The sequence below is a fragment of the Pipistrellus kuhlii genome, unplaced genomic scaffold (assembly GCF_014108245.1).
Source record: "Pipistrellus kuhlii isolate mPipKuh1 unplaced genomic scaffold, mPipKuh1.p scaffold_m20_p_9, whole genome shotgun sequence".
In the NCBI taxonomy this organism is placed as follows: domain Eukaryota; kingdom Metazoa; phylum Chordata; class Mammalia; order Chiroptera; family Vespertilionidae; genus Pipistrellus; species Pipistrellus kuhlii.
In genome coordinates, this window is record NW_023425595.1 from 32,346,333 (window position 1) to 32,373,488 (window position 27,156).

The following is a 27,156-nucleotide window of genomic DNA, read 5'->3' on the forward strand; positions in this document are numbered from 1 at the left end:
ACTGATCATTATCTCACTAATAGAAAGATATAAAAGGCTGGTCAATCTTGAAGCTCTGAAAGGTCAGAGCCAACCACTCCCTATCTAATTGAGACAATGGTAACTGAGGCAACTTCCCCATCTTGTGATCATGTAAATCCTTACTGATATGATAATCCAATTACCTGCCTAAGGGCTATGGGTGTATCCCAAACCTGCTTTAGGGTAATGTGTGTATCCCAGAGTCTCAATAAAAGGGATAGCAAGGCCAGAGCCTGGTGGCAGTCCTCCCCCTAGAGGTGGGCTCCACCTGGCCCCCCATATGGCCAAATTAAATTTCTTCTAGTCTCTGTTTAATTTGTGTGCGGCCCTGCCGAAACTGATTTGGCTCAATGGATAGAGTGTTGGCCTGCAGACTGAAAGGTCGCGGGTTCGATTCCAGTCAAGGGCATGCACCTTGGTTGCGGATACATCCCCAGTAGGGGGTGTGCAAGAAGCAGCTGATCGATGTTTCTAACTCTCTCTCTTCCTCTCTGTAAAAATCAATAAAATATATTTTTTTAAAAATTTGTGTTCAGCCCTTCTCCAGAACTGGAACCCGAACCAGAACCCTGAACCATGCGGGACATGAAAGGGGTTCCCATAAGTCTATTCAAAAATGGTGCTGGAAAAATTGGATAGTTATAAGCAGAAAAATAAAACTAGACCACTTTCTTACACCATGTGTAAGAATAAACTCAAAATGGATTAAAGACTTAGACGTGGGGAGTGGGGGAGATAAGGAGGGTACAGGGGATAAATGGTGATGGAAGGAGACTTGACTTGGGGTAGTGAACATACAATCCAATGTGCAGATGTGTTTTAGAATTGTGCATCTGAAACCTGTATAATTTTGTTATCCAGTATCATACCAATAAATTAATAAAAAGGAAAGAAGGACTTAAATGTAAGACTCAAGACATAAAACTTCTAGAATAAAACATAGGCAATAAAATCTCTGACATTTCTCTTAGCAATATTTTTTCCTGATATATCAAGGGAAACAAGAGAAAAAATAAACAAATGGGACTGCGTGAAGCTAACAGTATTTGTACAGCAAAGGAAATCATCAGCAAAGTGAAAAGACAACTTACTGAATGGAAGAAGATATTCACCAATGACAGATTTGAAAATGAAAAATTTATAAAGAATTCATACAACTTAACATAAAAAAAAACACACTCCTAATTAATCCAATTAAAAAATGGGCAGATGCTTGGTCAGTGTGGCTTAGTGGTTGAGCATCATCCTATGAACTAGGAATTCACAGTTCAATTCCTGGTCTGGGCACATGCCCAGCTTTGGGGCTGCCAGTAGGGGGTGTGCAGGAGGCAACTGATCAAGGATTCTCTCTCATCATTGATGTTTCTATCTCTCCTCCCTTCCTTTCTGAAATCAATAAAAATAATTTATATATGTACATTACTAGGGGCCCGGTGCTTGAAATTCATGCACTGGGGAGAGGTCCCTCAGCCCAGTCTGCACCCTCTCACATACTGGAAACCCTCAGGGGATGTCCTATTGGTCCCAATGGGGAGCGGACCTAAGCAGCAGTCTGGCCTCCCTTTGCAGGAGGCAACTGGGCTGATCAGAGGAAGGTGCCAGCCCCATCACCCCTCTGCTGCAGCCACTGCCAGTCACGACAGCTGCCAAGGTATTTTCATCAACATGGACTCCAGTCCCTTCACCATGAAAAAATGACAACTTTCTTGAAGCATTTTCAAAATGTGTCTTTCATAGGATATGACATTTCTTTCTTTATTTTTCTTTTTATCCTCACCTGAAGATATGTTTCCATTGATTTTTTTCCCCTTCCCTCTGGTCGCAGGCTCAGCCCCTTCCCCTCTGATCACAGGCTGGGCCCCTTCCCAAGCCTATGGCTGGCTGGGAGTGACTTGGGTGCCAAGGAGGTTCCCGGGACCCAGGTATGTATGCAAATTAATGGCAATCTTTGTTGGGTTAATTTGCATACTCACTCTGATTGGTTATGGGCGTAGAGGAGGTATGGTCAATTTACATGTTTCTCTATTATTAGGTAAGATCTCTCTCTCTCTCTCTCTCAAACAGTGTGGAGGGTCCTCAAAAAATAAAAAATAAAACTGCCTTTGACCCAGCAATTCCACTTAGGTATATATCCAAAGAAACCAAAAACAGTACATTGAAATAATAGATGCTCTGCCATGTTAACTGCAGTGTTATTTCTAACTAGAGGCCCAGTGCATGAATTCGTGCACTTGAGGGGGGAGGCCCTCAGCCTGAATTTCAAGAGGGCGCAGGCCAGACTGAGGGACCCCACCAGTGCACAATCGAGGCTGGGGAGAAATATGGAAGGTTGGCCAGCCAGGGGGGACCGTGCGAGGGCTCCAGGGTGTGTCCAGACTGTCTTGCTCAGTCCCAATAGGCCAGACCACAGCAACAAGCTAACCTACTTGTTGGAGTGTCTGCCATCTGTTAATCAGTGCATGTCATAACAAGCAGTTGAGTGGCCTTACCATAGCATTAGCATATTATGCTTTGATTGGTTGGATGGATGATGGGACGACTGGAGACTTAGCATATTAGGCATTTTTATTTATTTATTTATTTATTTGTTTGTTTATTAAAAATATATTTTATTGATTTTTTTACAGAGAGGAGGAGAGAAGGACAGGGAATTAGAAACATCGATGAGATAGAATCATCGATCAGTCACCTCTTGCACACCCCCCTTTGGGGATGTGCCTGCAACCAGGTACATGCCCTTGACTGGAATCGAACCTGGGACCTTTCAGTCCACAGGCTGATGCTTTATCCACTGAGCCAAACCAGTTTTGGCTAGGCATTTATTATATAGGATAGCCAAGATATGGGACTAATGCAAGTACCCGTCAATACAAGAATTGGTAAAAAAAAAAAATAATAATAAAAAATAAATAAATAAATAAATAAATAAATAAATAAATAAATAAAAATTGTGGTACATATATACAATGGAATATTACTTGGTTACAAAAAAGAATGTAATCTTACCATTTGCAACAAAATGGTGGACCTAGAGAGTACTATGTAGAGTAAAATAAATCAGTCAGAGAAATACAAATACCATATGATTTCACTTTTATGTGGAATCTAAGGAACAAAATAAATGAATTAAAAAAATTGAAACTCACTTCTAGGCAAAGGGAACAGACTGATGGTTGCCAGAGGTGAGTGGGGTTGGGGTTTGGGTAAAAAGGTGAAGGGATTCAGTAGTACAAATTGGTAGCCATAAAATAATCATGCATATAGAAAATACAACATGCCCTAACTGGTTTGGCTCAGTGGATAGAGCGTCAGCTTGCGGACAAGGATCCCAGGTTTGATTCTGGTCAAGGGCATGTACCTTGGTTGCGGGCACATCCCCAATAGGGAGTGTGCAAGAGGCAGCTGATCAATGTTTCTCTCTCATTGATGTTTCTAACTCTCTATCCCTGGGATGACAGGCAGTCATGGACAGACAGGGGCTGTCACTTTTTCCAGGCGCCGCCCGTGCCCCTCAGTGCCTGTCGGGCAGGCTCCTCTAACACGGGAGACTTTCTGTTGTCCTCTGGTCAGTCCAAGGGTCTGTGCATTTGTTTTCTGAGGAGTCAGGTGGCGATCTGGTGCATGAGAGAGCTGAGGGGCCAGAGTCACAGTGGGGTGGAGGGAGGAAAGGCTTTCAGGAAATAGGGAAGGAAGAAGTCTGAGGAAGCAAATCTGTTTGGAAGCCATCCTCTCACAACCTTGGGACTGTCACTAAACCTGGCTGGTGTGGCTCATTTGGTTGGGCATCATCTCATGCACCAAGAGGGGGCTGAATGATTCACATGCCCGGGTTGTGGGATCCATCCCCACTAGGGATTGTCCAGGAGGCAGCCTATTGATGTTTCTCTTTCTCCCTCTCCCTTCCTCTTTCTAACAATCAATAAAATCCTAAAAACAACAATAACACATCCACTCCTTCCATTTCTGTATCATTAAACCAAACCCAGTCCCGTTTGTGTTACATCCCTTGATCCTCAGGCTGATGTGGAGAATTCAGCAGAGCTGGGCCTCTGCCTTCCTCAGCTGCCATGGGAACCCAGGTGATCCAGGGTCTAATGGCAGGGCACTTGCTGAACACAGCATAAGGGTGCTGTGGGTCTCTGGCTCTTTTCAGGAAGTAGGGACCTAAACCATTTAACTATTTTTTTAAAAGGTAAAATCCAGAGAGAACGTGTGGGTTCAAGCATTCTTCTACAACTTGGGTACTGTCCCCGGGGGTCCCCCTACTAACCCCAGATCCCCTTCTGAACCCTCCAAGAATGAGGCAAGGGAGCCCCCTTTGCCAGCCTCATCTATCTCAGTCTCAGGCAGCCCCAGGACCCAGCACTGAAGGAACAGGCTCTGGCCCCAGCCTTCACTGTGGAGGTGGGGAGACTGAGGAGGGGGTGAAGGGAGCACCCAGCAGGGGCTCTCTCCCCTCAGGCCTCGCTCTCCCTCACCACAGCTTCCTCTGCAGGGACAGGAAGTCATGGCCTGGAAATGGATGCCACCTCTGTTGCTGCTGGCCTGGCTGTCAGCCTCCGTGTGCAGCGCCGGAGACAGGACAGACCTGCTCAACGTCTGCATGGATGCCAAACACCACAAGACAAAGCCAGGCCCTGAGGACAAGCTGCATGGCCAGGTGTGGCTGCAGTGTGGCTGCGGTTGGGGAGGGCACTGGTTGTGACAGGGAAGAGGACCTTAGGGTGGTGCGGGAAGAGGGGAGGGGCCCGACAGCCCAGGTTCTGATCATTGCTGAGAAGGTAAAGGTCGGGGAGCGGTGTAGCTGATTCTGGGCGGCCTCCTCAGAACAGGAGACCATGTCAGCAATCACATGCAATGATCACTTACTGAGGACCTACCTACCAGGTGTCATGTGCTTTCTGTCCATGACCTCATTTTTCCGGAGGTCCTCTGAGGGAGGCAGGTGACATTTTCCCCATGACACAAGTGAGGAAACTGAGGCCCAGAGGAGCCTGTGGACACACACAGGACCTGGACATGACTAGCCCTCGTGGTGGGGTAGGACTGGGGCGGACACCTCCAGGGGTTTGGGGGAGGGTGGTTTTCCTACTTTGACTACGTGCCAGTCCCACGGAGTGCCAGGGGCAAAGGAGAAGCCTCTTATGACTGCGACGCGAGGCAGAGGTGCAGTACTCTCACACATTCTATCAAAAATTATGCCACTTGGTTGTAACCCTTTCAGTTTCCATACTTCCTTTTTAGGAAAAATATTGTTTAGGCTCTCTATTCTATCCTGGAGTGAAGTTCAAAGCTACTAGAATCTATTTGCATATTTAATTTAAAATTATCAACATAATTACCTGTAATGCAAAGAAGAAGCAAGAAGAAAGCAACTTATATATATATTTTTAAAAAACTACATTTCAATATCTGGTATGGCTACATTAGAAGTCCTTGTGAAATAGCACATGTCTTTTTATTCATAAAATCACTATGAATGGGGCAGCTGCAAATGAAGATTTGTGCTGGTGTATTCTATTGGTAACTTAAAGGCTATGAGATACTCTAAGACGTGTTGCCATTGATGGCTATTTTCTATATGTATATGTTTTTATTGATTTTAGAGAAAAAGGAAAGGAGAGAGAGGGAGAGAAACATTGATTGACTGCTTCCTGCACATCCCCTACTGGGTTGAGCCCACAATGACCCAGATATGTGCCCTGACTGGGAATCCAATTGGTGACCTTTTGGTGCATGGGAAAATGCTCAACCACCTGAGCCACACCAACTGAGGCCACTTTCTAAAATGGTAATTAACTCCAATAATGTAAACCATATAGGACAACCTTCTGTTTCATGCTTTTGTTGTCCTGGAAATTGGGTCTATATTAAAAACATGCTAAACTATTGTGTAATTTCTATAATGAAGTTCAGTTTTTGTTTTGTTTTTTAATATATTTTATTGATATATATATATATATATATATATATATATATATATATATTATTTTTTTTTTTAGAGAGAGAGAGGGATAGAATTAGAAACATTGATGAGAGAGAATCATCGATCAGCTGTCTCTTGCACATCCCCTACTGGAGATATGCCCACAACCAAGGTACATGCCCTTGACCGGAATTGAACCCGGGACCCTTCAGTCCGTGGGCCGACGCTCTATCCACTGAGCCAAACTGGTTTTAGCCATTTGCCTTTTTTTTTTTTTTTTTTTTAGCAAATGTTTCTGTGGGCCCATTATGTCTGGTACTGGCCTAAACACAGGGGGGGAAACAGATCTTATTTCTTGCCAAGAATATGGTTATTCAAAAGTATATTTTAGCTGAAACCGGTTTCGTTCAGCGGTAGGGCGTCGGTCTGCGGACTGAAAGGTCCCAGGTTCGATTCCGGTCAAGGGCATGTACGTTGGTTGCGGGCACATCCCCGATGGGGGGTGTGCAAGAGGCAGCTGGTTGATGTTTCTCTCTCATTGACGTTTCTAGCTCTCTATCTCTCTCCCTTCCTCTGTAAAAAATCAATAAAATATATTAAAAAAATAAATTAAAAATATATTTTTTAAAAAGTATATTTTATTCCTGTGAACTGAAGGGTCCCAGTTTCGATTCTGTTCAAGGGCACGTATCTCAGTTGCAGGCTCCATCCTGAGTCTGGGCACATGTGGAAGGCAACCGATCCATGTGTCTCTCACATCAATGTTTCTCACTCTGTCTCTCTCCCTCCCTTCCACTCTCTCCAAAAATCGATAGAAAATATATCCTCAGGTAAAGATTAATAAAAAATAAAAATATATACTGTATATCTTTTATTGCATCAGTGTCTTTCCTTCTTTACTGAAACTGTCACCTCGCAACGAGGCTTTTCAAACCACCTTATTTTAAATTTCAACTATCACCCATTCTCCACATACTCATTCCCTGCTGTAAACGTCCCTATATAATTGATCATAACCTTCCATATCATATTTTTTCCCTTTTAGTGTCTTACTGTCTGTCTTCCCTGACCAGAATGTAAGATCCATGAACACATATTTCTGTCTGTTTTCTTGTCTGTTATACTCAGTGGCTGGCATAGAATAGCTACTCAGTAATACTTTTTTAAAAAAAATATATTTTATTGATTTTTTACAGAGAGGAAGAGAGAGGGATAGAGAATTAGAAACATCAATGAGAGAGAATCATCGATTAGCTGCCTCCTACACCCCCCCTACTGGGGATGTGCCCGCAACCAAGGTACATGCCCTTGACCGGAATCGAACCCAGGACCCTTCAGTCTGCAGGCTGACGCTCTATCCACTGAACCAAACTGGTTTTGGCTCAGTAATACTTTTTTTATGAATAAATTTAAGAACTTTTTATAAAGTGTTAAGGCCTGTATAAATGATAGTTTTTTGTCCTCCTAAGACTGGGTTTCTCCCAGGCTCCCACAACCCCTTAATCACACTGTTGCAATTGAGTGTCCCTCAAGATGGGAGTTCCTGAAGGCCAAGGGCAGAGAGGTCCTCACAGTGAGCGTTTCTAGAACAATCTACCTGGGGCTGGAGAGCAAGGACCAAATGGGGAGAGGCTGGAGGTGGCAGAAGTGGGTGGCAGGGGGGCTGAGTGCTGTGTCCTCCCCACCCAGTGTACTCCCTGGAGGAAGAATGTCTGCTGCTCTGCCAGCACCAGCCAGGAGCTGCACAAGGACACCTCCCTCCTGTACAACTTCAACTGGGACCACTGTGGCAAGATGGAGCCCTCCTGCAAGCGCCACTTCATCCAGGACACCTGTCTCTATGAGTGCTCCCCCAACCTGGGGGTGAGGGCTGGGTGGGCGGGTGGGTGGGTGGAGAGATGGAGGTGGGGTTTGGGCAAAGGGGGTTTGAGGATTTGGCACTGCCTGAATCTCTCTCAGGTAAGCAGGGCTGATGTCTGTGTCTGTCCTCTCTCCCCCTGCAGGATCTAACAAGTGTCCAGCTGGGGCCATCTGTCGCACATTCCTACTTCCCCACTCCTGCAGCCCTGTGTGAGGGCCTCTGGAGTCACTCCTACCAGGTCAGCCAGTACAGCCGAGGGAGTGGCCGCTGCATCCAGATGTGGTTTGAGCCGGCCCAGGGCAACCCCAATGAAGAGGTGGCGAGGTTCTATGCCTTGGCCATGACTTCTAGGGCCATGCTCCATGGGATTGGGCCTCTCCTGCTCAGCCTGGCTCTGATGCTGCAACTCTGGCTCCTTGACTGAACAGCTTCCACTACTGATACCTGGACCTTTTCCTTGCCTGTACCCAACCTGGGTGACCTGGGCTCATTCCAGCTCAGCTCTCTCAATTAGCAGACCTCACAATGCCCTGGTCCTTACACTGTGACAGTCTATTCAAATAGAGAGATCCACATGTGTCTTGTGTCTTGTAAATAATTGGGGAACAGTGGGTTGCTGAGGGTGAGTTGAGCTGGTCGTGGGGTAGATGGGGTGGCAGTGAAACATGCCTCATTAATTTATCATTCTCGTTGAGAGAACCAAAGAAGGACTGGGATTAGCTTGAAATTCACCAGCAAGTAGGGAGTATAAATTGATCCCTTACTCTGGGGCTAAGTTCATCATTCTTGCATCACAAGGGACAAGGGGGATTTGTGGAGGGAAGGTGGGCAGAAATTGATGGATGACCTTATCAGACTTCTGGTGCAAAACAAGTTTCTTTCCCCTTCCTTCTCTTACCAGATGTGGTCTGGGATGGAAATATTTGTGGAGGGATCTCAATAGTGAACACCTGCATTATTTCCTTTTTAAAAGAAATGACAAATAGCTCAGCCAGTGCTGCTCAATGGTTGAGCATCAACCTATGAGCCAGGAGATCATGGTTAAATTTCCCGTGGTCAGGGGTCAGGGCACATGCCCCCGCTGCAGACTGGATCCCCAGTAGGGGTGTGCAGGAGGCAGCCGATCCATGATTCTATCTCTCTCTCTCTCCCTCTCTGAAATAAATAGTAATATATTTTTTAAAAATGACAAATAATGTTACAATGAATAATCTTGTACACAGTAGCATATTACACTTGAATTCCAGAAGAGAGATTGCTGGAGTGCATGGATTTCTAATTTTCTAATATGGATTTCAACTTTACAGGAGTTGTATCAATGTGGCCTCCACCAGCAAAATATGAGTGTCCATTTCCTCATAGCCTTGTCAACACAGTATGGCATCAAACTTTTTATTTTCTGCTAAATTGATAGGTGTAGTTGTCATATCCATGTGGCTTACCATGAGAACAGGGTTTCTGAAATATTTCCATATTAGTCTGTTGAGAATTAGTTAATACTTTTTAATTGCTATACAATATTCCATTCTATGAATATGTTACCTTTAATTCTTTCACCTACTGATAGATATTTCAGCAAGGGAGGTTCTTTCACAACACTGACAATTTTGCAAACCACAGGCCAGTTATTTATTTACTAGAGGCCTGGTGCATGAAATTTGTGAACTGGGCGGGGGAGGGGCGGTGCGTGTTCCTCAGCCTGACCTGTGCCCTCACAGTCTAGGATCCCCGTAATTTATCACCCCAAAGAGGGCTCTGTGATGGATCGCCCTCAGAGGCCCCACCCACTCTCTGCAGCCTGCCAGTTGGTGGCCTGGGCCTCCCTCTTTGGGGCAATCTTGGAACCTCCTAATTGATTGATTGCCCTGCTGGCCTGTGGCCTGGGTCTCCCTCTGCAGGGCGGTCATGGGTCAATGGCCAGGCCCCTGACCAATTGCATTGCACCCGCCTTGGCTGGCCTGGTACCAGTGGGTGTCATAGTGTGGTCATCTGGAAGGATGTCTGGAAGGCTGTTTGGCTGTCTGGTCTGATTAGCATATTACACTTTTATTATTATAGATTTTATTTTATTTTTTATTGACTTCTAAGAGGAAGGGAGAGAGACAGAAACATCAATGATGAGAGAGAATCATTGATCGGCTGCCTCCTACACACCCCTCACTGGGGATTGAGCCCCCAACCCAGGCATATACCCTTGACCAGAATTGAATCCAACACCCTCCAGTCCACAGGTAGATGCTCTATCCACCCCAAACTGGCTAGGGCTGGGCCAGTTATTTTGTAGAATATCCCTCATTTTGAATTTATCTGTTTCCTCATCTTTAGATTGAAGCTGTGCATTTTTGAAACAAATATCCCAAAAGCAATACTCTGTCCTTGGTGCATCATAACAGGCACATGGTGTCAGGTCTGCCCATCTGATGATGTTAACTGATCTTTTGGTTGATATTGGGTCTTCCAGGTTTCTTTACTACCCCCCTCCCCCTTATAATTAATATGTATGTTGTAGGGAGATACTTTGAGAACTGCAGATATCTATTCATTAGTAAACTTTCAGCCATCAGTTTTACTTTTGATGGACATTTTTTTTAAAAAAGTAAAAACAAACACCTAAAAGGTCTTGTTATATGACAGCTCCTCACCAACCCTTTAATGCTTTCTGATGGTAGCTGCTGTGAAAACTAAACTTCTTTAGTGGCATAGAAGGCCTTGGCCATCCCTTTACTTAGATTACATGTCAAATTATTTCCCCTTCCACCTCCATATATGAACTCCATTCACACTTTTCATTTGGGGCCTTAACTTCAGCAATACCCTCCTTGTGTTCCTAGAATGCTCTTTTATCCTCTGCAGCCAGTTAGATTTCAACATATAATTTCCCCCTAAAATGACTTCTGAATACCTTTAAGTCCTCTTCCCAGGCATGAGGGCTGACCCCTAAACCAGGGCACTGAGCCCTCAGGGCTTCAGAAGTGACCAGCAAATGGGTGGTGAGTCACCTTCTTATCACAACCCGTTAGTCCCCTTGTACAGATATATATATATATACACACACATACATACACCTGCTGGGTTCAGTGTCTGGCTTTTCCCTAACAAAACATGCATCTGAAAGCAGGGGCCACGTCTGTGTCATTTGTGACAGACTGCCTGAGCCTGGGTCAGTGCCTGCAGAGAGGAGGTACTCAGGAAGTTAAGGAATCGGTGCACTCATACTGTCAGTAAACAGAGGCTTTCTGAGCACCCAGTCTGCTTGTCTCCATCAGCAGGGAGGAAACTGAGTACCTTGCACAGACTGGTGGGGGCAGGTGGACCTGAGAACCAATAACTCTTACTAAAATAAATAAATATAAATATTATTGATTTCAGAGAGGAAGAGAGAGGGAAAGAGAGATAGAAACGAGAGAGAATCCTTGATCAGCTGGGTCCTGCACGCCCCACACGGGGATCGAGCCCACAACCTGGGCATGTGCCCTGACCAGAAATCGAACTGTGACCTCCTGTTGATGTTCAACCACAGAGCCACAGCGGCCGAGCATTAGGGAACAAGTTGCTAAGGCTTTTGTTCTAGAGGGAGGGCCATGGCAACCGGGCATTAGGGAACAAGTTGCTAAAACTTTTCTAGAGAGAAGGCCACAGTGGCCGGGCATTAGGGAACAAGTTGCTAAGGCTTTTCTTCTAGAGTAGGGGTGTCGAACTCAATCAGAGAAGGGGCCAAAATCTAAAATCCAGCCTAAATCGCGGGCCGAATGGTTTACTGAACAGTCATAAACTGTCATTGTGATGGAAACGCAGCGGAGTGCAGTGATGACAGCGCGGTGTGGGCCACATTGCAAGGCCTGGCGGGACGGATTTGGCCCGCGGGCCTTGTGTTTGACACATGTGTTCTAGAGGGAAGGCCATGGCAACCGGGCATTAGGAAACAAGTTGCTAAGGCTTTTCTAGAGGGAAGGCCAGAGTGTGGCGTAGTTCTGTGGAAGCCCAGAGAGGTTAGGGGGAGGCTTCTGGAGGAGTGATGTCTGCCAAGCAGAAGACAGTGGGAGGAACAGCACTCTGTGAAGAGGGTTCAGCAAGTGCAAAGGCTCGAAGGTGACAGAGGCCCAAGCAGAATGTCTAGGTGGCTCAGAAGGAAGTTAAGCGGGGCCAGGGATGAAGCGGGCCTGGAGAAGAAGCACTGGATCTACGTTCCTAGGCTGATGCCCCAAGTCCAGCACAGAGCTCCCCTTTCTTTGTGAAGGAAGCCGGGTTTGCAACCACACTCCGATCTGAATCCTAGCCCCTCCTTGCTGCCTGGGAATGCGCAGCCATTGCGTAGCTATGGAAGCCCCCAGCTGTGCAGGTCAAGCCTCTTCCTGTTATCTTTGTGTGACTAATCTTGCTGGTATTAAGCTTCCAGTTTAGGTGGGCATTCTTGAGATTGGCCCCAAGGTGACTGCTTGACCCTGTCCCTCCCTGGGGCCCTAGCACCCAGACCCCAGGTTCAGAGCAGAGTGTGGAAGGAAGTAATGTCACATAGTGATCTGATTATAAATTTCTAACTGGAGGGGGTCTGGTCATGCCCAGGCCTATAACATTTTAGTAAAAGGTTTATCTTTGCCTTAAGCAAGCTCTGTCTGTAGTTCTGGTCTAACTGGGATAATACACTTTTGAAATAAGTTGTAACCACCCACTTAACTTACCTGTCCTGAAATCCTATTTTAATTGTCCTGTAATCCTGTCCCACCTTGCTTTCTCCCACCTTCACATAACGGTCCTTACTTCCCTCCTTAATTTCAAATGCGTAACAGAAACTGCAACCTGTCATTCCCCAGAGGGTTTGAGAGCTTGCTTCCCAGCAATTGTCTGTTTTGGCTCAAATAAACTCATGCAAATTCTCTACAGGTTTGAATGTTTCTTACCTTAAACAAGAGCCTGAGGCTCAACAAGGGCAGGAACTCCCCATAGATCAGTGCTCCACTTCCAACTCACCATTCACTTCTGAAGCCCTCAGGGCCCAGGGCCCGGCTCAGGGACCGAACCTCCAGCCTGGGTGGAGGATCTTAAAGCCCATAATGACCAGCTCCAGGGGCAGGGATGGAGGATAAGGAGCTGGAGCAAGTCCCACCTTGAGGTCTTTTCACTGGTCCTGCTCTAATCAGGAGAAGGCTGAGCTGGGCTTGCGAAGTCAGGAGAGAGCCTGAGTGTTCCTCTGCCAGCTGAGATCTTCAGGAGCTAAACCTTCCCAGGTTGCCTTCTCAGAATTCAGATAAGGCTCGAAGGGAGGGCGGGAGGGGAGGGGTCAGCTTGGCTGATTTTCCTCCAGCAATCTGATAACCATAGCTAGCCAAGATCTTTGTCCTGAGGTCACATCTCCTGATGCCGAAGAATGAGACCTCGGACCAGAAGATTTAAGCAAAAATGTGGAAAATGTATTGCAAGCAGATTCAGACTTCCCGCACAGGAAGGGGGCCCAATAATGGGTTGCCCATGAAGCTTTATGGACTCTAGGGGTATATTTTTGCTCCAAGCCTGCTCTGAATCTACCCCATTGTTCTTCCCCAGCAAGGACCTGAACTTTCCCTGTTCCTAAGTGCCAGTTGACCTTATTGTTGCAACCCCTCCCTAGTTCCACATACCTCCCACTCCCAGTTTAAAAACATTTTGTTATTCCTGCATGGTTGGTTTCTATGAATAGGCTGGCTCAAACTGTCATGTTTGCCCCTGCCTAAGTTCCACCTGCCTGCCTGCGGGTCAAGCTAAGTCCTTTTTTTTTTCTTCTTTTTAAAAAAAAAATATATTTTATTGATTTTTCACAGAGGAAGGGAGAGAGATAGTTAGAAACATTGATGAGAGAGAGACATTGACCAGCTGCCTCCTGGACACTCCCTCCTAGGGATGTGCCCGCAACCAAGGTATATGCCCCTGACCGGAATGGAAACCAGGACCCTTCAGTCCGCAGGCCGACGCTCTATCCACTGAGCCAAACCAGTCTCGGCAAGCTAAGTCCGTTTAAATCCATCTGACTCCTCTGATTCTCCGGCCCCCTCCTAACCCTAACCCTAAGACCTGTGGCCTTCCAGAAGGTATTAAGATCTCATCTTTCCTAAACTTCTGCTTCCATCCACAGGCTGATGGCTCCCACATCTGCATCCAAGCTGGACTCTTCCCTTGGGCTTTTGCCTCTGCAACGACCTTCCCCGTGGGTGGCCACAGGCACTTTGACAAAACCAAGCTCAGTATTTGCTTCGGTCCAAATCTGCTCTTCCCTCTTCTCTTCCCCCCACCAGTGATGTCACCACAGCCTAAGGGGGTGAAAAAAGGAAGGCTTCTCTCCTTGACTGGGAATAGTGGAGTCTAAATTAGACCAGACTCTGATGCTGTAGAAAGGATACCTGTGTAACCCTGGCCAGGAAGCTCAGTTGGTCAGAGCATTGTCCCAATACACCAAGGTTGCTGTTTGATCCCAAGTCAGGGTACTTACAAGAAGCAACCAATGAGCCAAAACCGGTTTGGCTCAGTGGATAGAGCATCGGCCTGCAGACTCAAGGGTCCCAGGTTTGATTCCGGTCAAGGGCATGTACCTTGGTTGCGGGCACATCCCTAGGAGGGGGTGTCCAAGAGGCAGCTGGTCAATGTCTCTCTCTCATCAACGTTTCTACCGTGTTTCCCCGAAAATAAGACATCCTCTGAAAATAAGACCTAGCGCAACTTTGGGAGAAAAAATTAATATAAGACACTGTCTTATTTTTGGGGAAACAGGGTAACTATCTCTCTCCCTTCCTTTCTGTAAAAAAAGTCAATAAAATATATATTTTTTAAAAATCTTTAAGGGGTACCTGTGTAGGTGGGTGAGTGAGAAGGACAGAGCAGGACAGCTGGAATTTTGGAACAACTGAGGCTCTGGTTATCAAGTGAAAATGAAAGGGCAGATCAAGGCTGTAAGCAAAACTTCCCTTTTTGTTGAAGAGCCAGCCCTAGGTGCACTTAGTGGTTATCTCGATGCTGGCCTTGAAAACAAAACACTTCTATTCAGTTGAAAAATGCACCTGGCATCTCTAGTCATATAGCCGAGTTTATCTTTAAACAGGCTATAAAGTAGACTAGAGAGCAAACATTTTTAAACAGCAGTTTTTTACAAAATAGTTCCAGTTGCCTAAACCACCCATAAATCAGCCAATAGGAATGCAGAAGGCCAAATAAGCTAACCGCATCCAGTCACCTGTGTAACTGGGCCCTGGCCCTGGACCCAACCCTATAAAGAAGCTGTACTGCCGAAACCGGTTTGGCTCAGTGGTAGAGCGTCGGTCTGTGTACTGAAAGGTCCCAGGTTCAATTCCGGTCAAAGGCATGTACATTGGTTGCGGGCACATCCCCAGTGGGGGATGTGCAGGAGGCAGCTGGTCAATGTTTCTCTCTCATCGATGTTTCTAGCTCTCTATCTCTCTCCCTTCCTCTCTGTAAAAAATCAATAAAATATATTTAAAAAATAAATAAAGAAATAAAAATAAAGAAGCTGTACTCTTAGAACTCGGGGCTCTCTGCATCCTGCCGCTGCATGGGTAGAGGTGGAGAGACCGGGCTCAAGCTTGAACAAAGGACTCTTTGTTCTTGCATTGGACTCAGCTCCCTAGTGTTCTTTGGGGATCTTGAAATCTGGGCATACCATAAACACCTGTGATTTTGCAACTGGAGGTAAAGGATGCATGGGGTTGATGAGGTTGGAGGAGTTGGTGGCTACGTTGGGAACGTGGGAGCTCCTTGCTCTCTACAGCGGACTGGGAGGCCAGAAGCCTGCACTCCCGCCCTGCCCCACAACTGGTTCTGTTCTGGGAACCCTTTTTCTGCCAAGGCCCATTTGGATATTTATAACATCATTTACTGTCCATACAAAATTATCAACTTAAAAATTAGCCTGCTTAAAAATAAATTAGTCTGCTACATTTGGCCAAACGTTTAATTAACTCACTCCTTATGCCTTGGTAAGAGCCAGACCGAATGATTTCTTGGGTCTTATATGGCACAAGGGCCAAATGATTCCCCACCCCGTTAAAGGATCCCAACAACTCTGCTGCAAGGTTTATCAAATCTGACTTTTTGGAAGAAAATGGGGTAAGTGGGGCTTGGGGAATGGCCTTAGGCCCACAGTACTACTACTACTACTACTACTACTAGAGGCCTGGTGCACAAATTTGTGCCTGGGTGGAGTCCAACTAGCCCACCCCGATTGGGGTCCATCGGGCTGTCAGGGGAAAGGGCCTGAGGGTGGTTAGTGGGCCAGCCCTGCCCCCTGGTCAAACTCCCTGTCGAACTCCCATCAAGGGGACAATTTGCATATTAGCCTCTTTTTTTTTTTTTAATGTATTTTATTGATTTTTTACAGAGAGGAAGGGAGAGGGACAGAGAGAGAGAAACAGTGATCAGCTGCCTCCTGCACACCCCCTACTGGGGATGTGCCCGCAACCAATGTACATGCCCTTTGACCGGAATCGAACCTGGCACCTTTCTGTCCGCAGACAGACGCTCTATCTGAAATATGGTACCACTCATACTTGGGTAAAAACTGCTGTTTGAATTTTAACCTTGCTATCTGACTTCTACCTTCGATTGCTTGCTTAAACAATAGGATAGTTACAGGAGATTGACTCCCACTGACTCAGTAGCTTCAGGGGTAGAAACTGTAGATAACCTTTAGTTCTGCTTTTACATTATGGGCAAGATAGGGCCACATCCAAAGTCAAGCAGAGTGTGACTGGGAACCAACCCTGCAGGCCGTCCCCAGTCTTTAGAATTTAGTCCTGAGGGGCCAATCAGGGTTAGCCGAGGCAGTGACATCACTGACCTGAATAAAACTCCTGGACTGGGCGAATTTCGCTCTCTTCCGCCATGCTGCCGGCATGAGTGGGATAGCCTATGCTAGCATAGAGATGGCTCTTTTGTTTATTGCATCGGACTCGGCTCCCTGGTGGTCCTTGGGGATCATGACTGGAATCCCCAGCCAGGACCAGGAGGGACCCCCATTCCGGAGAGCCTGACTGGCCGCGGTAGGTGTGTGTTTGTCTGTGTTTTTGTGTGAGCGCTCTGGAGGGACTGCCCCTCCATCGGGGCTCTTACCTGGGTGTTTACCGGCTGCTGCGTCAGCCATGGTTTGAGTCCAGATTCAAATCTGTAATAAACTCTAGCATGCTTAATCAAATTGGCTCCGGTGGTCCATCTCTTGGGGACTCGCTTCGTAACACTATCCACTGAGCCAAACTGGTCACGGTGCATATTAGCCTTTTATTATATAAGATTATTACCGTGTTTCCCCGAAAATAAGACATCCTCCGAAAATAAGATATCCTCCGAAAATAAGACCTAGCGCATGAAAAGATAAGACATCCCCCGAAAACAAGACCTAGCGCAACTTTGGGAGAAAAAAATTAATATAAGACACTGTCTTATTTTCGGGGAAATGGTATTATTCCCCCCCCCCCCCCCCATCCCCATGGAGGCCTGGCTGGTGACAATAATTAACTGCTGAGTGGCCTTCGCCCGATCCCAGGCTCTACTCCCGGGCCACATTCCAACTGCCTGCCTGACTGCCCGTCTCCTAGGCCACTAAACCCCAGACATTCCTGAAGTAAGGTGAGGGCAAGACTTGGAAAGCAGAGCAGATGCCTGAGCTGCACCGAGAGCCACCTCCACTCCCAGGTATGCCACTCCCCACCTATCACAGGTACGCCCAGCATGCATAAAGGATTGGCCAGATCGGAAGGGTCCACTCTGCCTGACGTGCAGAGATTCCAGCAGCGGAGATGGAGGCCCGGAGCAGAGCAGGGCCTGCCCGAGGTTAAACTAGAAGTTAGTGTCCATCCCCGAACTAGAGCCCCAAGCTCTAGCCTTCCTGCAGAGCACCCAGCTGCACCTAGGAAAGCGAGGAGGGGCTTGTAGAGGGACGGAGCAGGCTCCGAGAGGAAGAAGCCTCTGGCTCTAGAAAGCAGCCACAGTTTGAAAAGCTACTGATTGGCCAGGTGGGAATCCAACAGAACCGGGAGAAAGGGCTTTCTCCCCCCCCCCCTGGTGCCAGGACTGGACTTCAGTTTCCCCTGAGAGCCTCAGCAGAGAGGCCCAGGGGCCCCACGCTGGAGGAGCTCTGGACTTGAGGATCCCAGAGTCAGACTTGGGCAGGGAGGGTGTCCCCAGACTAGGATCACATCTCTCAAACCGTACCCAACTGATGCCTCAACCAGTGCCCAGCTGGCTATCATGCGTTGGGGGTCTCCCCCCACATTCCCCCCCCCCCCCCCCCCCCCCCCCCCCCCAGACATGTAATTCTCAGATGAGAAAACTAAGCCTCAAGATAATTTGGGTTATTCCCTCCCCACCCCCCACCTCCACCCCGAGATCACATAGGAGTTGAGTGTGAGGGCTGGGATTGTGGGCAGGCTGATCTGAAACCCTGAGCCCTAAATTGCTAGACTTTGTTTCCCCAAGGAGCCTGATTGGAAGAATCACCTGGTGGTCCCCAAGAGTACAGATTGGGTCCTGAATGAATGAATTAGCAAGTGATAGAACGAATGAACTGTGGAATAAATAAAGTAGCAGACTGTGGTTGTGGAAGGGTACGGGGAGTGGACAAAAAAAAGGGGGGAGGGTGGCATTCTAGGGAAAGTAGCTTCACGGGGTGACCTGAGGAATTCCTAACGAGGCAGGTCAGGGTGGGTTAGTCACGCCCCAGGCACATACAACTTCTTTACGGAAAAGATTATCTTAGCCTTAAGCAAATCTGTTCATGTGTTTCTGTGGAACTAGATTGCCACCCTTTGAAATACCCCTTTCAGACCCCTCCTTCTAATAATACCTGGCAATTCTTTCAGACCCTCCTTCTAAAGTTCGTAAGAGGTAATCTGACCCCCACTTTGCCTTCTTCCACCTCCAGGTAACCTTTCTTACCTTCCCTCCGTAATCATAAGAGAGACTTCGAATTTATTTTCCAAAGCATTTTTTTTTTCATTCTGTTGAGATCTTGCTCACATGAACTCCTACAAAATTCTCAACAGGCTAGGATGTTTCTTAGGTCAACCGAGGGAGGGAGGAGGTGGGAGGAGGAGAAGGAGGAGAGCTAGGTGGGAATCCAGTTCCAGGTTTCCCGGAGCGCTGCTGGGCTTGAGTCTGCCCAGAGGCTGCTCAACTCAGGTCCTGTCCATGAGTTCTACAGATGGATGGAATGTGGAGGCGAGGGGACTTGGTGAGCAGGGGGCACATAGGCTGTGGGAAACGAGGGTTTTAGGAGGGCCAGGCATCTGCTGACGAGGAGGCTGAGGGAACAGTTACCTCCCCAAGCTCAGTGTCTGAGGCTAGAGGATTGAGGGGCCACAAAGGCTGAGTGGAGGCCACCTCTGTGGTCGGAGGCTCAGGAGCCCCTCCCAGGGACTGTCCAGCTGGCTGCCAGTGCCCACCCAGCAAGCCTCTGTGCCCTGTGACCTCTACAGGGGCTCTGGGAGAAGCCAAATGATAAGGCTGGAAGGAGCTAGAACCAAGCTTTTTAAAATTATTATTTGAGAGAAAAAGAGAGAAACAATTGATTCGTCATCGCACTTATTGCATGCATTCATTGGCTGGTTCTTGATTGTGCCCTGCCTGGGATGGAATCCGCCAGAATGGAGACTATACTCTAATGAACTATACCTGGCCAGGTGGAAGAGGCTTTGTTTAAAAAAAACAACAACAACAACAACAAAAAACAACAACACATAGGTCTACAGCTTATCTGGAGCCCTAACATGAAGATAATTGTAAACTTTCACAAAGTCATTTGGTGTAAAAAAATATATCTGTCCTGAAAATTAATGTGAGGTTACTATCGTTTTTATTTATCCCACCGGTGTAACTATTTCACCACAGAGAGTGCCAGCCTGATTGGATTTGGTGTTACCTTTTAGAAAAATCCTAAAAAAGATTGTGAACATGGGATTGGGTACCCATGGTGCTCTCCTGGCTATTTCTGCTTATTTCCCAAACCCCATCCCTTAGTGTATGTATCACTTGATCCTCATAAAACGTCAGGGAGGTCCCACCCGGACTGTCCCAAAAGGTGGTCCCACCCCTCACGGAGGCCGGGAAGACTGGGGCGTGGGGCGTAGGGCGTACACTGCCCCAGGCTTCCCCGAGGCTCCACCCACCCGGAGCTGTTCTTATACCTGGAGGCCCTCCCTCCACTCTTCCTTCTGGGACCAGCATGGCTCCGACGCAGCTGTGGCTCCTTCTGGTGTGGGCAGCCGAAGTATGGGCAGCCAGGCCCAGGACTGAGCTTCTCAATGTCTGCATGAATGCCAGGCACCACAAGGAAAAGCCAGGCCGGGAGGACAAGCTGCACGAGCAGGTGGGCCGAGGTGGAGGAGGGGTGGTCTGTGGGGAGGAACTGACTCTGTTGAAAAAAGCTGGAAATTGCCAAAACCGGTTTGGCTCGGTGGATAGAGCCCCGGCCTGCGGACTGAAAGGTCCCAGGTTTCATTCCCTTCAAGGGCATGTACCTTGGTTTTAGGCACCCACCCGGTGTGGGGTGTGAAGGAGGTAGCTGATGGATGATTCTCTCTCATTGATGTTTCTAACTCTCTATCCCTCTTTCTTCCTCTCCATAAAATAAATAAATAAATAAATAAAACAATAAAATGTATTTTTTTTAAAAAAAGGAAAGAAAGAAAAAAGCTGGAAATGAAAGGTTAAACCCTCTCTGTGCCTGAGGAGACAGATTTTCAGACCTTGGTCTATAGTGGAGGGTTGTTTTTTTTGAGGGGGGAGGGGGTTTAGATTTCAAGTTAATATCATTAATATATTATTGATTTCAGAGAGGAATGGAGAGGGAGAGAGAGATAGAAACATCACTGATGAAAAAAGAAAAAGAAAAAAAAGAGAAACATCACTGATGAGAGAGAATCATTGATTGGCTGTCTTTTGCACGCCCCACACTGGGGATCGAGCCTGCAACCTGGGCATATGTCCTGACCAGGACATATGCCCGTGGCCTCTTGGTTCCTAGGTTGATGCTCAACCACGGAGCCAACTGGACAGTGGTTGAGGTTCTTAAACTGGCCAGGTTCTTTTTTTTTTTTTTTTTTTAATTGATTTTTGTACAGAGAGGAAGGGAGAGAGATAGAGAGCTCGAAACATCAATGAGAGAGAGTCATCAATCAGCTGCCTCTTGAACACCCCCTGCTGGTCATATGCCCACAACCAAGGTACATGCCCTTGACCGGAATTGAACCCCGGTCCCTTCAGTCCCCAAGCAGATGCTCTATCCATTGAGCCAAACCGGTCCTGGCCTAAACTGGCAAGGTTCTTAAACTCTGCTCCAGGGAACGTTTCTCTCTCATTGATGTTTCTCATTGGAGAAACATCAATGAGAGAGAATCGTTCCCTGGGAGACTTCAGAGAGGCACACAGGGTACTTGGGAGACCTGGGAGGAAACCTAAGATTCCAGGAAGCATCCCAGGGACTGTGGGCACCCATTCTCCATATTTCCCAGCCCACATCTCACTGCGCATTTTGTCATTTGTTCTTCCCCGTGTGATTTTCTTAAATATAATTTTGTTGTTGTTGATTTCAGAGAGGAAGGGAGAGGGAGAGAGAAACATCAGTGATGAGAGAGAATCATCAATCTGCCTCCAGCATGACCCCTACTGGGGATCAAACCCACAACCCAGGCATGTGCCCTGACCATGTGCCCTGACCGGGAATCAAACTGTGACCTCCTGGTTCACAGCTTAATGCTCAACCACTGAGCCATGCTGGCTGGGTTCCCAGTGTGATTTTTGTCATCAGAATAAAAATCTAATCTCCGACCAGGTAGCACAGTTGTTGGAGAATTGTCCCCATACTTTGTCTCCCAAACATGGGGTTTGGAGTTTGATCCTTAAGTCAGGGTACATAATCAATTGAATGTGTAAATAAGTGGAATAAAAAGTCTCTCCCCCCTCTCTCTCTCTCTCTCTCTCTCTCCTTTAAAAAACAAAAAGATTAGAAATCTGGCATCTATTTGTTTAACATAAACTCTGTGCCTGTGTTGCCAATACATTGTCAACAGCTCAACTTCTTAGGCTGTTGGGTTTCTGTCTCACACAAGTCAGGAAGCAGGTCCAGAGAGGAGCCTGGGAAGTGACACTGAAGAGACCCCTCCCTGGGGTTGGTTTTTGTTGGTTAATTCTCACCTGAGGGTATTTTTCCATTGATTTTTTTTTTTTTTTTTTAGGAGTGGAAGGGTGGGGGAGAGGCCTAGAGAAACATCTTTGCCAGAGAGAGACATGGATTGGCTGCCTCCTGCACGTGCCCGACTAGGGCCTGGGATTGAGCCTGCAATTGAGGTATGGGTCCTTGACCAGAATCGAACATGGGACACTTCAGTCCACAGGCCACAGAGCCCTAATCATTGAGCCAAAAATGGCTAGAGACCAGAGGTTGATTTTGATTTCAGTTTAGACTGGGAATGACCTCTCCAAGGATCTGAGAGGATAAAGTATACACACTGCACATAGTGACTTTTCTGCCAGCCCCAAACTGCTCAAGAAAAGAGGGTCTCCCCATGGTAAGGCTGGGCATGAGGCACCTTGATTTATGCATCTAGCAAACATTTCCCCTGGGGAGGTCTACCAATGACAATTATGCCACACCCCTTAAATAACCAGAACCAACCTAAACATTTAAAATTTATTTATTTCAGAGAGTAAGGAAGAGGGAGAGAGAGATAGAAACATCAATGATGAGAGAGAATCATCGATTAGCTGCCTCCTGCACACTCCCCAGAGGATCGGGCCCCTGACCAGAATCGAACCTGAGACCCTTCAGTCCAAAGGCCGACGCTCTATCCACTGAGCCAAACCAGCCATGGCTTTTATTTTTTCTTTATAATGTTGGCATCATATTGATTTTTTTAAAAAAATCTTTAGGTTGGGCCCTAGCCAGTTTGGCTGAATCTCGGGTTTGTTTCTGGTCAGGGGCACATGCCTGGGTTGCAAGTTCGATCCTCAGTGTGGGGCGTGCAGGAGGCAGCCAATCAATGGTACTCTCATCACTGATGTTTCTATCGCTTTCTCTCTCTTCCTCTCTGAAATAAATAGAAATATATTTAAAAAACAAAAGGAAGTCACTTGTAATGTGCATTCCAATATGTGAATGTCCATTTTAACCTCATCAGCAGGTAATTATCCCAGTCCCAGTTGTGCTTGTTGTGAGGACTAAGCAACAGCTGGCAGTGCAGACTGACCATAGGTAGTGATGTAACCTGGGTACTTCTAGTGTTGCAGAAAACCAGAGAAGAACCAAGCAATGCTTAGAGAAATGGAATCACTATTATTATAACTTGCGAGCCCAGAGAAAAATGCCTTTCAAATTCTGGGCAAAAAACCTGGAGGAAATTTCCCTATTTATATGTTTTTACCTTCTTTGTTTCCCAAATATGATTTGTTTGTTTTTTCCTATCCCCTTTGCAAGTTCTTTTTTTTTTTTTTTTTCCCCAAGGCAGTTGTATAACTTTATTCGACCATCAGCACTAGTTCTCGTCCACATTAACGGTCTGTAGATTTTTGAAAGTGGTGACAGGCACATAGGTGACCAACGTATACAGTTTGTTTGGTGAATCTTCATCCTCATTACGTTTTCTAGACAAACGTACCGGGATACGATATGGGACATTCCTTACTCCTTTGGCCCACACAGCTTTGTTGAGCCTGGTGTCAATGCGCACGTCGGGGGTTCCCATCTCCTTCATGGCGAACTTCCGGATCTCCTTGAGGGCCCGGGGGGCACGCTTCTTGAAGCCCACGTCGTGGATGCGCTTGTGGATGTTGATGGTGTACTCCCTGGTCACCACCTCGTTGATGGCGGAGCGGCCCTTCTTCTTCTCGCCACCCTTCTTTGCGGGAGCCATCGTGCCCAGCAAGTTGGAAAGAAAGACCGCAGGGTATTCCCCTTTGCAAGTTCTTAAAGAGCCTAAGTGCTGGGGCTTTGAGACTTCAACCAAAGGCTTGGCCTGACATCAGCACTGATAACTTCCCCTGGGGGAAGGTTTATGGTCTTTCTGGAATGGGAGTAGTCTTATTTTCCTTATTATTTAAGCAAGCAAGTAAGCATTTACAGAAGCCAAAATAACAGAATTAAAATTTCAAACAGCAGTTTTTATATAAGATGGATGCTTCACTAGCAGCAATGACATGAACTTTTTCAGCCTATATGTATACTTAAAGTGCATATTTTATTTTGCTTATACTAAGTTCTAGGTCATAGGTTCTATTCATTCAATAAGAATGTTTTGAGAACCGTCAAACTTTGTTTCTCGAACATCTCCCATCCTGAACAATTCTGATCTAGAACAAGTGAAAATATGTCTCTGTTGAGCCAAACTTCGGTTTGGGACCTGACAATCCTTGCAGGCTGATACCTCAGCTTGACAAAAAGCAGCTTTCAGGTAACAAAGGAGAGAAGAATGCTTTTGTTGCTGGCGGAAATTGATGGTTAGCACAACTTTTTAACATAAAAACGCCACGGAGAGTGCTAATGTTGCCCTAGCTGGTTTGGCCCGAAGGGTCCCAGCTTCAATGCCAGCTCTAGTGCGGATAGCATGGTTGCAGGCTTGATCCCAGCCCTGATTGGGGCACGTGTGGGAGGCAACCAATCAATGGGTCTCTCCCATTCTGTTTCTCCCCTTCCACTCTCTAAAAAAAACATGAATGGGTGAGATCATGTATTTATCTTTCACTGACTGGCTTATTTCTCTTATTTGTGGAACATAAGGAACATTATAAACTGATGAACAAAAATAGATACAGAGGCAAAGAAGCATCTAACAGATTGTCAAACTACTGGGGAAGGCAGGGGAGGACTGGGGAGGGGGCGAGATAAGAGATCAACCGAAGGACTTGTAGGCATGCATATAAGCTTAACCAATGGACACAAGACACTTGGGGCAGGAGGGAGAAGGGAGGGAATGCACCTGGAGTGAGGGTGGGGATAAAGGAGGGAGCAGGGGGATAGGGGAGGAGGTCTATGGGGGAAAAAAGACGAGTACTAGTACTTGTAATACTTTAGACAATAAAATGAGATTTATAAACTAATGCGAAAAGTATCCTGGTGTGAGGATTAACAACAAAAAACGTTAAATTAAAAAAAAAGTACTGATGTTCTTAGGAGTGTGCAAGAGGGAGTGGTTTGATACATTTTAGAAAAGAAGTGTTTATTTAAAAGAAGATTAAGCAGTACATTAGACATGTACTATATATAAGAAAGTTTAAAACGGAATAATTTGGGGGTCTGGAATGGATTAATTTAATTTATATTATTTCTAATGGGAAACAATGACTAGATTTTCTAACAAACGGTTTCTCAAAACAGCCTTCTGAACGAATTAAGTTCGAGAACCAAGGTTCCATTGTGTTTATTAGAACTTTTCTGGGGTTAGAACTTGCTTCCTCACCTCCTGGTCTTTGCTACTAAATCAATGATGCTTAATTGGACTATTTTAAAAAATTGCAATTTCCCATCCCTCTCCCCTACATTATCTCCCCCCCCCCCCCCCAAAGCATTTATCCTATGAGAAGTTTTTCTTGCTTTGTCCCAGTTCCTAGAAAAGTGCCTGGTTAAGTGTAAAGTAAGAGCTCAATAAAGATTTGATTTAATTTTGTAGTGATGACATCTCCCCAAGAGAGGGCCCCCCAACAGCGACTATTTCCCTGAAAGACCCAACTGCGCTGGGGAACCAAGGGCTCAGATGGGAGAAACTGCCTGTGAGGATCTTCTGTGCTGGTCCTGGGACTCAGTCCTGTGTCTTCCCCACCCAGTGCAGTCCCTGGAAGAAGAACGCCTGCTGCTCAGTCAACACCAGCCTGGAAGCCCATAGGGATGTCTCCCTCCTGTACAACTTCAACTGGGACCACTGCGGCCCCATGGCTCCCGCCTGCAAGCGCCACTTCATCCAGGACACCTGCCTGTATGAGTGCTCCCCCAACCTGGGGCCCTGGATCCAGGAGGTATGACTTCCTCCCCATGCCGGCTTCCCAGACATCTCCTGGTCCTGCCTCTGCAGCTCTGGGGCTCTCTAGGGCTGGGCTACTGAGAATCCTGGGTCTGAGTCCCTTTCCCCTACCGACATCTCCCAGGTGAACCAGAGCTGGCGCAAAGAGCGGATCCTGAATGTGCCCCTGTGCAAAGAGGACTGTGAGAGCTGGTGGGAAGACTGCCGCACCTCCTCCACCTGCAAGAGTAACTGGCACAAGGGCTGGAACTGGACCTCAGGTGAGAGCCTGGTGGGTGGGGAGAGAGGGATTAGGAGGGGAGGCTGGGGTGTGAGATGGGCATATGAAGGGACAGAGTTGAGGAGTTGGCAGAACCAGACATAGTTTAGGGTCCAATGGCTAAAGGGCTTCCATCCTCCCACAGGGATTAATGAGTGCCCGGTGAAGAATGCCTGCCACCGCTTTGATTTCTACTTCCCCACGCCTGCTGCTCTGTGCAACGAAATCTGGAGTCACTCCTTCAAAGTCAGCAACTACAGCCGAGGCAGTGGCCGCTGCATCCAGATGTGGTTTGACCCGGCACAGGGCAACCCCAACGAGGAGGTGGCCAGGTTCTATGCAGAGGCCATGATGAATGGAGCTGAGCTCCATGGGGCCTGGTCTCTCCTGCTTGGCCTGGCCCTGCTCCTGCTGCTCAGCTGAGCTCCCTTTACCTTCTGATACCTGGTCATCCCCCCACAGTTCAGCCCCGAGGCTCAGCTCCCATGGTGGGAGCTCTGTCCAACAGTTTGAATAAACTAGTTACCTGCATGTCTATTGCAAATGATTTGGGTGTGAATAGGGATGTGACTTCTGCTTCCCTGTTGCCATTGACTGACACTTGGTCAGTTCCCAGCTCTGATTCTTGCTATTTGCTAGATACTTAAAATATTCTAATCAAGGACATATTCACAGTTTTCAATTTCATTTTTCACTGTAGAGTCAGGCCCAGGACTTTGTCATTTGAATTGGACCAAAGCCTCCCAGGGTTGACTGTTCTGTCCTGAGCTCGGCTCTTCAGTAGAAGAGAGGGAATGGGAGTGACCAGCATGTTCTGGAAGCTGGCTGGGAAGAGGTGAAGGGGGCCAGCAAGAGCCATACCTCTATACAGCTATTGTAATACCCGCAAATCACTCCCTGCCAGGCATTTTCCTAAATGCTTTATGTTTATTCCCATAAGGTGTAGATGCTATGGTTTGCATTTACATATGTGAAAACAGGCCCATGAATTAAGGGACATGGTCAAAGCCATCCCCTGCATGAGAGCTGGGCTTACACTCCAGGCAATCTGGCTGTTGGGAACAAGCTCTGTCCCTTGTGAAGTGGGTGAATGTGTGCATTTTAAAGG

The 27,156-nt window shown here is 46.9% G+C and overlaps 2 protein-coding genes and 1 long non-coding RNA gene across 8 annotated transcripts in view; 1 reads left to right on the forward strand and 2 right to left on the reverse strand.

Moving 5' to 3' along the window:
• Positions 1-27,156, reverse strand: part of LOC123651886 — an 82,597-nt gene that overhangs the window by 24,797 nt on the left and 30,644 nt on the right. The window lies entirely within an intron of this gene.
• Positions 3,904-23,733, reverse strand: LOC118713453 (60S ribosomal protein L31-like). 4 transcript variants are annotated; one of them, XM_036428025.2, is made up of 4 exons: positions 23,304-23,733; positions 18,720-18,724; positions 18,225-18,232; positions 10,556-10,566 (listed from the first exon to the last, which is right to left on the reverse strand). In XM_036428025.2, exon 1 carries the CDS (start codon positions 23,687-23,689, stop codon positions 23,312-23,314), a length of 378 nt encoding a protein of 125 aa, XP_036283918.1. In that variant the 5' UTR covers positions 23,690-23,733; the 3' UTR covers positions 10,556-10,566; positions 18,225-18,232; positions 18,720-18,724; positions 23,304-23,311. The 4 variants fall into 4 exon arrangements, with proteins under 4 accessions (XP_036283917.1, XP_036283918.1, XP_036283919.1 ...); XM_036428024.2 differs by lacking the exons at positions 10,556-10,566; positions 18,225-18,232; positions 18,720-18,724 and adding exons at positions 3,904-3,916; positions 12,773-12,782; XM_036428026.2 differs by lacking the exons at positions 10,556-10,566; positions 18,225-18,232; positions 18,720-18,724 and adding exons at positions 13,502-13,512; positions 20,727-20,734.
• Positions 4,495-26,576, forward strand: LOC118713444 (folate receptor beta). 3 transcript variants are annotated; one of them, XM_036428005.2, is made up of 5 exons: positions 4,495-4,681; positions 7,637-7,810; positions 25,770-25,784; positions 25,914-26,049; positions 26,194-26,576. In XM_036428005.2, exons 1-5 carry the CDS (start codon positions 4,529-4,531, stop codon positions 26,469-26,471), a joined length of 756 nt encoding a protein of 251 aa, XP_036283898.1. In that variant the 5' UTR covers positions 4,495-4,528; the 3' UTR covers positions 26,472-26,576. The 3 variants fall into 3 exon arrangements, with proteins under 3 accessions (XP_036283898.1, XP_036283897.1, XP_045433739.1); XM_045577783.1 differs by lacking the exons at positions 4,495-4,681; positions 7,637-7,810 and adding exons at positions 17,357-17,477; positions 20,004-20,148 and having other exon boundaries at positions 25,596-25,784; XM_036428004.2 differs by lacking the exon at positions 7,637-7,810 and having other exon boundaries at positions 4,498-4,681; positions 25,596-25,784.

Excerpts from the sequence above, each read along its gene's own strand:
- LOC118713453 (XM_036428024.2), bottom strand. The coding sequence starts at position 23,689 with ATGGCTCCCGCAAAGAAGGGTGGCGAGAAGAAGAAGGGCCGCTCCGCC.
- LOC118713444 (XM_036428005.2), top strand. The coding sequence starts at position 4,529 with ATGGCCTGGAAATGGATGCCACCTCTGTTGCTGCTGGCCTGGCTGTCA. Across the intron at positions 4,682-7,636 it reads AGGACAAGCTGCATGGCCAG|TGTACTCCCTGGAGGAAGAA; the intron begins GTGTGGCTGCAG and ends CTCCCCACCCAG. Across the intron at positions 26,050-26,193 it reads GGGCTGGAACTGGACCTCAG|GGATTAATGAGTGCCCGGTG; the intron begins GTGAGAGCCTGG and ends ATCCTCCCACAG.